The 10,470-nt window shown below is 36.8% G+C and overlaps 1 protein-coding gene across 13 annotated transcripts in view; it reads left to right on the forward strand.

The window, feature by feature from the left end:
* Dmd (dystrophin) overlaps positions 1 to 10,054 on the forward strand; it is a 2,349,574-nt gene extending 2,339,520 nt beyond the window's left edge. For 7 of the 13 annotated variants that reach the window (XM_087599109.1, XM_087599108.1, XM_087599110.1 and 4 more), the window contains one exon: positions 7,504 to 10,054. In XM_087599109.1, the coding sequence (XP_087455235.1) occupies positions 7,504 to 7,601 (98 nt within the window). In that variant the 3' untranslated portion in view covers positions 7,602 to 10,054. 13 annotated transcript variants of the gene reach the window in all.
* Positions 10,055 to 10,470: the final 416 nt, after the last annotated feature.

Genomic DNA, 10,470 nt, shown 5'->3' on the forward strand with positions numbered 1-10,470 from the left:
ACCTCGGACTGCCCCAGCACACTTCCCTTTTCTCTTGATTCATTTCCTGATAACATATCACATTGCCAGAAGGACATCCTAACCGAAGATCTATGGAATGATTCTAAAGAACATATTTATGAAATAAAAACTTCAAGTGGATACTTGCATTTTAAAATGTTGCAACCAAGTAATTTGTATTTTGTCAGTGAAGAACTATCTTTAGTATACTAGAAAACATTGACTTCTAGCTCAAGAAAAGGATCCTTTTCTTTTGTAGACTATTTGTGAACCTACAGATAACCAAGTGTCAAGAGAAGATTTATTTAGAAAGAAATTAGGATTTCATACAATAAGCCTTCTGAAAAAGTACCCAGGACAGATCAAATACTGATGACTGCATCATTTTTAGCAATAACCACTTGGCAATGATGTGAATATGGCTCAGTATAAAATTAATAAAGATCTATAACCTTGGTCACAATAAAATTTTGGAAATAAATCATATAGTTTTCTTACAACTCTGTCCTTGCTAATGTTCTGAAGTTTAAAAGTAAACCAAAGAATTTTCAGCCTTTGGAATCTAACCTCTAAAGCAGCAGTTCTCAACCTGTAGGTTGCAAACCCTTTTGGGGTCAAAGGATCCTTTCACAGAGGTTGCATGCATATCAGATACTCTGCATATCACATATTGACATTATGATTTATAACAGTAGCAACATTACAGTTATGAAGTGATAAAAAATATTTTTGTGGTTGGGGTTTCCACAACAGGAGGAACTGTATTAAGGTGATGCAATGTTAAGAAGGTTGAGAACCACTACAGAGGTAGGACTCATATCCAGGTTACTGATAACACAGGAAAGACTCTTGACCATGTCTTCACTGATACTATAATATTCTACTTGGTTCTCTGTTGATGCAATAAAACACTAGCCAAAAGCAACTTGCATGAGTAAAGGGTTTATTTTATTTGATGCTTTATAGCGTATTATCAGTGGATGCTAACACAGAAATCTAGAGAGAGGAGCTGAAGCAGAAACCATAGAGGAACACCGGTTAATGTCTTTCTTCCAAGCTCACATTCACCTATTATTCTTAAACACATTGGGCTCACCTGCCTAGGGAGAGTACCACCTCCACTGAGCTGGACCCTCCAACACTAGTTTCCATCAATCAACAAAGTGCCCCATAAAACTGCTAGCAATCCAGTCTCATGGATGTTCCTTCTTTCCAGGAATTTCAGGTTGACAATCAAGATTGATTCAGTTTCATCAACGCTGATAAAATACCAGGAGCATTTTAGGTAGAGCACATAAGACTGAGTAGTGGCGGAGATGTAGGCCCTATCCTTCATAAGCCCACAGCCTTCGAAGAGAATTGATTCTGCTGCCAGACAATAGAGCTCTGAACAACAAAGATTCTTAACATTTTTTAAAAGAAAAATCTTAACAGAAAGTCCTAAAGGAAAAGTAATTCGTACTAGGTTTTATTTGAACCATGAAATCTGAAATAATGTTCACACCTCTCTCCCTGTCCTCTGTGTTTGCTTCTGGTAATACACACTACTGAGGGAGAACTTGTACCCATTTTTCTCTCTTGTCCCTGGCTTGAGGAACAACATGAATGCATAGTTTTACCTGGCCAAATATCAGTTACTATAACCTTTAAATCTCTTGGTAAAATTCAGAAGGAAAAAAAAAAAAGAACCGAGAGAAGTTCCACTTGGAAAAACCTTTACTTGTACATCCCAAGTTTGAAGCCTGAAATGTGAGTTGTTAAAGGTTTGATTTCCATTTCCTACCTACATTCTAGAGTAGTGATTTTGGAATTGGAGATAATTAGTTGTAAAGCCACTGAGAATGGGAGCCACTGAGCATGGTGAGTTGGGGGGAAAGTTAATGCTGGATAGGGTCTTTCACAGCTGTTGGTTTTATCTGCTCAACATATGGAAAGTTCATATAAGACTGCGAGGAATTCTCCCATAGCTAAAATCAAAAAGGCTTTTTCACATCCTGAATACAACATGAAATGGGATGTCCAATTAGGACTATTATCATGGGATATTTTCTTAGCAGACTTTGTTTGCAAAACAGGTTTAATTATATGCAGGTACAGGGCTCTGTAAAACAAGAACAGTCTTTAGCCACTGATTCTCAATACTCGGTTCTCAAGACTTGTTGAATTAAAAGGAGGAGGTGGAAAGATTACTCTTAGATCTCATCCTGTTGTTTGCCCATTCAGTGGGACTTAACCCTTCCTCTCTTTTCTTTCTGTTCCTCACAAACTGGCCCCATCAGGACATGCTCATCTTCTAGAAGATAGGACACACATGCTATTCCCTAGTGTATAGAGCCCATATACTGTCCTCTGTGGGGTTCCGCTTTGACACACAGCCAACAACTTTTGATGTTTTAATACATCGATTGTCAACTCAAAAGTAAAAAGATTATGAGACTGTTGAATGCCAAGCTTGAGTTTCTATTATAGTTGCCCTTGAAAACAATGGCCCCATTTGTCAATTTCCTTCTATGTGATTTTTCATCCAGTTTAATGTGTGAAATTTATGGCTACTACAAATGATGTCTTTTGGGTCCTGTTATCTGTTTACACTGATTTTAAGTGTATGTAAAGGTTATTTGACTAGATGTGTCTGTGGGATTTTCTGTTTATTTTTTTTTCTCTAAGGGAATAAATAAATTGTCATCTCAATATCTGTTTGGAAAAAGAAGCGAATTTGTATAAAACTGTATATTTATGCGTGTTTTATTTTTCCTTTCTGATCTATCTGCCTCTTCCTCTCTCTATTATTAAAGGAAGAAATGCCCCTGGAAAGCCAATGAGAGAGGTTAGTGAGACTCGGGCTCACAGCCATGGCTTCTGTCTGTCTCATCCTGCTTTCTGTGTCTGGCTTTTGTGTAAGAACTGTGTGTGTGCGCACGCGCATGTGTGTATTACACATTCTGTCATCATGTGAGGATGGAAGCCACCTGTCTACTTGCAACTCATGAGGAGAATTCCTCAAATGTTCATTGCTGTTGTCATCTCCATGACGACAACAGCAGGAGTGGGGGGAACTGAAGTCTCTCAAATATGGCAATCCTTTCTAATCCCTAGGTTGGAACCTTGCAGTTTGCATCTGTTGCCATCTGCAACACAAACAGAATATTCAAAATAAGTGTCACCTTGAACATTATTGATGAGTCATAAAGCTTCCGTCCATTTCCGGGACCTGAGCATTTTCTGCCAGGGTCTTTGGGTGTTATTCTTCTGAGATGATTACTTCCTTTTATTTTGTTTTGCTTTTCCCCTCTTTTCCTGGTTCCTACACTCCTTCATTTCCATTTTAGCTAAGATTGGTTTAAGCATGTATTGTGTGCCAAGCAAAATTATGGGCAGTTGCCATTTATCATGTAATCTTCATGACAAACCTATGAGGTAGGTATTCTTCTGAACTCTGTTTTTCACACTTAAGGTAACTGAGTCAAGGAGTGTGTAAGCAAAGTGTCCAAAGTGCCAGAGCCAAGGGAGGAATCCAGGAAGCCTGTTTTCAAAGCCACATTAGTAGCCTCAGTGCTGGAAAGGCTACATCATCTCAACATGCCCTTTAGAAGACTCACTTTTTATTTGGCATTTGGATCCAAACAGAATAGCAACCTATTATGTTAAAAAAAAGAATGTTGGTGTTTTGATGTGTTTCTTCAATGTCTTTTAAAGGGTTGAAATGAGTAGGGTGTGGCATTAACACTGAATATACTTTGAGTTTTCACAGTGAAAGCTGCTTCATCTTATGTTACTATCTGAACATTGACTTACCTACTGAACTGATCACTGGGTGACAAAGTGTTAAGTGTCAGTCCAAGTGAAATAAGATTGCCCTAACCAAGATTTTCAGGGGAAGGTGGGAAGCAGGCAAGCTCTCCTAAGAGATGCCAATGGCATGTGCTGTTCTGAGAGATAAGCTGGACAGGTCGAATGTTCTTGCGTAAGATCCCCATCCTTAGCAAAGAGATATACAGGTAGAGCCTGATACATTTAAACGTAGGCAGTGATGGGGCTGCAGAGAGGTGGCTCAGCAATTAAGTGCGCTGGCAGAGGACCCACATTCAGTTCCCAGTGCTGTTATTGGGAGGCTCAAACCCACCTGTAATGCCACCTCCAGGGGACCCCATAAGCCTCCATGGGCTTACAAATACCACTTCTCACAAGTACACATAGTTAAAAACATTAGAAAATAGTATAAATCTTTTTTGAAAAAACCTAAATAGTCATCATACTAGAAATTCTGCCAATCCTGTGCAATTATAATAAACTTCATGGTGCTCAGTGTACACTGATGTCCTTTCCAAAAGAGGGAAGAGAATTTTAGGGAGGGGATAGTAGCTTGGAGGAGAAGTTCAGAGAATTTGAATCAGTGATGCACTGAATGCTCCTGACTTGGTCCGTGAGACTTCTTGGTTGGTTTTAATGGTAAGTGCCTGCCTTAACATTGTTTTGTGGGGGAAAAAATGCATCATAACATTGAGTCCCTGAACATATTTCATCCGTGAATAAATATTTTTAAAGTCCAATAGATTGAATTGAATCAGTGACTACTACCTGAGATATAGGACACTGAGATGAGTTCCCAAATGTCAAAGTGTCACAACCATAATGACATTATATAGCTGTGAAAATACCCTAAACTCACATTAAGGCCAATTATTTTATTTTCAGAGATGAAATTGCAGAGAAGAAAAGATAAGCCTACTTCACTGCAGTATTCTGGCTTTCCTTTGGCCAACTGAATGCTAACCATTTATTTGGGAATTGTATTAAAAAAAAAAAAGAGTGCCAGATTGCTATTGAGGTCTTGGATCTTCGCCAGAAAGTCTCAATTCCAATCACTGTGGAAAACAACTCCCTTAGGCAGTGGTGGCATGTGAGACTAAATGTGTTGCAGTCAGTGCCAACTTGGAAACACATAAAACTGTCCTAATGTTCAGCGCATGGTGCCTTTGTGTTCAATAATCCTCACTTAAGAACGGATTAAGTTAATACTTTCTATAGACATATTTTTGTGTCACACTGTACCTGAAGCCCGTTGCTATTGCTTGAATCCTGGCTTCTTTTGGACCTCTTGCATTTATAGTCTGATATTTGAATGCTATCTTTTGTTTTTTGTCAAGTAAAGTTAATGACATCATTGTTCCCTCCCTTAAGATAAATAACCAATGACACATATAAGTTTATATCCTACATCCTTGTTTTACCCCTCCACTGAAATGAGGTTTAATTATTTGGGTCAATATTTCATCAAAGATAAGAAATTTGGTTTTATTTTGCTTGCTTTCTGTATTCAATAAAATTTCCATAAAATTAGAATCTTTATTCTAATGAAATGGGCATTTATTGTGTTACCAAATATGTAATACCATACTTGTACTGTAAATAGAGCAAGCCATCTCTAAAAAAACTAACATTTTTATGCTAGTATGTGTAGTATATTAGGAATAATGAACTTTTTTTTCTTATGACAAAGTTTTGAATAGCAGATACTCCCTATAACTAATACATCAAGATAGTCAAGTATTTCTTCCAGATAACAACTAAACTCTAGTTTACAGACTAGAAGTATCCCTTGGGGGATATAGACTATCAGTATGCCTATTTAGTTTATTACCTTTTAAACTGCAGTATATAATCCCATACCAATAGCCTTAAAAGGTTAGTTTTGATTATCTGCAAGTTGATAAGACCTGAGCAGGAATCACAGACACAAGCTTCACCAGCCAACTGTAAAAGATGAATGAAAGAATCTCTTATATTGAAAGAACTATAGAAATAAAAAGAAAGAAAACCCAAGGTATTCCCTGTTCTGTTTATATTTTCAAATATAGTATCTAGCTACTAGATAGGATCCTAGAGTCAGATGTATGGCATAAGATATGGATAGAATCATCTTCACTGCCAGGTTATTAGAGTAGTTCTTACTGGCTTCATTTTTCATTTGTTGGTTGTTTTGTAAAGATGGGATCTCACTGTCTAACCCAATGGTGGCAATTTGACATCCTCTTCCTGAGTACTGGGATTTTAGGCATATACTAGTATACCTGGTCTTCCTATGTTGAATATATATCCAAAGATCATTTCAGTTTTTTACTGCCAGAACATTGGCCCACTTTATGAATAGTACATATGCTCTGTTAAACATTTTAGTATTTGAAGTCTCAACAAAAATCCAAAGTAATTTTTTAAAACACAATTAGTTCTCAATGAAATTCTCTGCAGTAATAAAACTCAAAGAGATTTACAAGCTTAGCCATCTGAATATAAATGCTTCAGTGGCATTAAACATTTAATAAATCTTGAATTGATCTGTTACCATTACTGTGTAAGTGCTTGCCCATGAATCTTCTAATTCTCCCTTATTTTGTTTAACATATGTATCTCTTGAAATAAATATTAAAACAGAATACATGATCTGGTTTATCTTTATATTTTCCTGGGATTTTGGCAATTATGAGACTCTGTTAAGCTGATACATGGTAAGGTAGTAATGGCCTCACAAGGTATCTCATTTCTAAGAGCAATACTTGAAAAAGAGAATTACTTACCAAGGTTGAAAAATTAAAGAAAGACCCCTAAAATGTGGGGCATATACCAAAAAGATGTAGAGTACATCTCAGATCATTTTACTCCAGATGTTAGTTTTGCTAGAGTATCCACAGATATTATGCTCTTGATTCCATGTTGGGGATAAATGGCAGGTCATGCCATATTATTATGAAAAGGCTATTTTGATAGTTAACCCTCGTTTAGTAGCCGAACAAAGATGGATTCTCAGGATCTCCAAACCTTTGTACTACACGTAGGTCATAGTCTAATTAGGCTTCAGAGTAATTTGGAGCATAAAGTGGTTTTTATTCTGCAGCTTTCTAATTTATATGTGAGCAGTGTACAAAAAGGTCAAATCAAGAATTTATTTTTCAGCCCAAGTAAAAGCAGAAAGAAAATAGTCATGTCTACCAAAGCACGGTTATTCTTCATGGGCTTGAAGCAGCCAGTAAATGGCAAATCTAAGTGGTAGTCAGGGTCACTGTGTTGCTAATGGTGATCTTAGGTGGTAGTGATTTGATAGTAAAAGTGTAGTATATACAACAGAATAAATACAACTATAGTACATACAACAAAGTGTCAGAGGTGTGTCCCATTACATTTCTTGGTGATAAGAGCCTTATACCCGTCTATGAAGTCCCTTTGAGATGTGTTAGGAAGAGGAATGCTGAATGCATCAATTTACATTTTTCCCCATCAAATGACGCCACGCTGATCCAGCATTAAGCTAATACCAACTCCATGCAATGCTTCACTAACAAGGCTTTGCTGCTCGCTAGAAATGGTAAAACTGGACTGTGTTCTGCATACCTTCAATGCAGCTTCTGTGTTGTCTTTTCCAGAAATGTAATGATTCCCATTGTGGCAACCAGGGCTACAATGCCTGCACACTTTGTAACCTCTTTTTTTTTCTCTCTTTGTTTTCAGGACACAATGTAGGAAGCCTTTTCCACATGGCAGATGATTTGGGCAGAGCGATGGAGTCCTTAGTTTCAGTCATGATAGATGAAGAAGGAGCAGAATAAATGTTTTACAACTCCTGACCCCCGCATGGTTTTTATAATATTCGTACAACAAAGAGGATTAGACAGTAAGCGTTTACAAGAAATAAATCTATATTTTTGTGAAGGGTAGTGGTACTATACTGTAGATTTCAGTAGTTTCTAAGTCTGTTATTGTTTTGTTAACAATGGCAGGTTTTACACGTCTATGCAATTGTACAAAAAAGTTAAAAGAAAACATGTAAAATCTTGATAGCTAAATAACTTGCCATTTCTTTATATGGAACGCATTTTGGGTTGTTTAAAAATTTATAACAGTTATAAAGAAAGATTGTAAACTAAAGTGTGCTTTATAAAAAAGTTGTTTATAAAAACCCCTACACACAGACACACACACACACACACACACACACACACACACACACACACACACACTGAGGCAGCACATTGTTTTGCATTTCTTTAGCGTGGTATTCATATGGAATTCATGATTTTTTTCTTTTCTTGCATATTAAAGATAGGACTTCCTTGAACCCCACCAAATGACTGCTTCATATTGCTCTTTTGAGAATTGTTGACTGAGTGGGGCTGGCTATGGGCTTTCATTTTATACATCTATATGTCTACAAGTATATAAATACTATAGGTATATAGATAAATAGATATGAAATTACTTCTTCAAATGTTCTTGCCACTTTCTAACGGAAATAAATTGCTTCTAGTCATCTGGGCTTATCTACTTGGGCAAGCGTGAATTTTCCCTGGAGCCCAAAGCCAGGAGAATACTACCACACTAAAATATTGTCCAGGGCTCCGGATGTTTCTAGTTTTAAACTTTTCACTGACAGCTAGAGCATTCATTTTTTAAAGGAATATGTGAATGAATACACAGAACTTACTATATCATAGTAATTTGTTGGTTGATATATTTCAACTTCCTACTCCTGGGTTAGATTTAATGATGTTTCTGCAATAGAACATCAGAAGACACTTTTAACTCCCAGGCAGTAAGAGGAAGATGGTAGGGGCTAAAGGTTGTAACTCCTCAGTCAATTCTTATGAGGGGAACAGCAACTCTGTAAAAGAATAGATGAATATTCACAACTATACATATAAACATCTCTATAATTACAACTAAATTGTTCTGCCCTCTTCATAAACTCAACTTGAAGTGGGTGGTTTTGTTGTTGTTGTTGTTGTTGATGATGATGAATTTTAGATTTTAGATTTTCTGGTTTTCTTTTCATTGTGATGATTTTTTTTAAATGCTGCAAGATTTAGGATTATTGGTAAGAAAGTAACCCAATCACATTGTGACCCTGGTGAATATCAATCCAGAAGCCCATGAACTGCATTTGTCTCTTTTGCATTGGTTTCCCTGCAAGTAACTGTGCACTGGTTTGTGAGTGAGAAGGCACATGGATTGGAAAGTTTCGAGAGCAAAAGCCTCTCCAAACTCTCTGATGTTATTTGACAGGCTGAAATGTCTAAACAAATGCAAGTCATTGAAACAGGAGAAAAGATTGAACGGAAAGCTAAGGACTGGTAGGAAAAGCTTTACTTCCTCTCATGTCGTTTTAGTCCTCTTAGCATTTAAAAAGCATTCTCTCAATAGAAGTTACTCGCCTATTATTTTGCAAATCTGTTACCTCTCTAACATCAAGTGTAATTAACTTCTAGCGAGTGGTTTTTGTCCATTGTTAATTGTAATTAACATCAAACACAGCTTCTCATGCTATTTCTACCTCACTTTGGTTTTGGGGTGTTCCTGGTAATTGTGCACACCTAATTTCACAACTTCACCACTTGTCTGTTGTGTGGACACTGGTCTCCTTTTTTTCCTTTATAATTTCCAACAGAAAACCCAAAGCTCTGAGATACAAATTGAAATTTGGTTCTGACCTTGCTTTTTTTCCCTCTCTGTCTCCTTTCTGTGGCACTGGGCATTTTCTTTATCCAAGGGTTTGTTTTCACCGAGATTTAAAACAATGGGTTCCTTTCTATCCTACTAAGACGTTTTAAGTTTCATTCTAAAATCCAAGGTAGATAGAGTGCATAGTTTTGTTTTAATCTTTTCATTTTATCTTTTAGATATTAGTTCTGGAGTGATTCTGTCAAAATATTTGAATAAAAACTGAGAGCTTTATTGCTGATTTTAAGCATAATTTGGACATCATTTCGTGTTCTTTATAACCACCAAGTATTAAACTGTAAATCATAATCAGTGTAACTGAAGCATAATCATCACATGGCATGGATCATCATTGTCTCCAGGGACTGGATTCTTACTTGAGTATCATCATAGATTGTGTTTTAACACCAACACTGTAACATTTACTAATTATTTTTTTAAACTTCAGTTTTACTGCATTTTCACAACATATCAGACTTCACCAAATATATGCCTTACTATTGTATTATATTACTGCTTTACTGTGTATCTCAATAAAGCACGCAGTTACGTTACAAAAAAAAAAGACCTGTTGGTTGGACTGTAGTCGTCTTTTTTCTTTTAAGTTACTTCATTTCTCTTCCTGTGCTTTTTTATTTTGGGGTAAGGTGGGGGTCAGTGTGTTACATGGGCTGCCCTTGAGCTCCTAGATTCAAGGGTTCCATCCTGCCTTAGCCTTTGAAGTTCCTGCCATTGTAAGGTCATGCCCTGATTTATTCCTAAACATGTAACATTTATGTATTCAAAACCTCTTCATATATCCAGACTATATGTGTATGCAGTATATACATACTATGCACACATATGATATAAATAGAGCCTACATTTAACTACACGTGTGTAAATGACATAAAAGCAGGAAGGGGACTATTTGAGGGAGCAAGAGGACTGGTGAGGGGAGAGAATAGATGAATGACGGTAGTGAGAAGGAATATGAGCAAG

The sequence above is a fragment of the Rattus norvegicus genome, chromosome X (genome assembly GCF_021556685.1).
Source record: "Rattus norvegicus strain SHRSP/BbbUtx chromosome X, alternate assembly SHRSP_T2T, whole genome shotgun sequence".
Classification (NCBI taxonomy): Eukaryota; Metazoa; Chordata; class Mammalia; order Rodentia; family Muridae; genus Rattus; species Rattus norvegicus.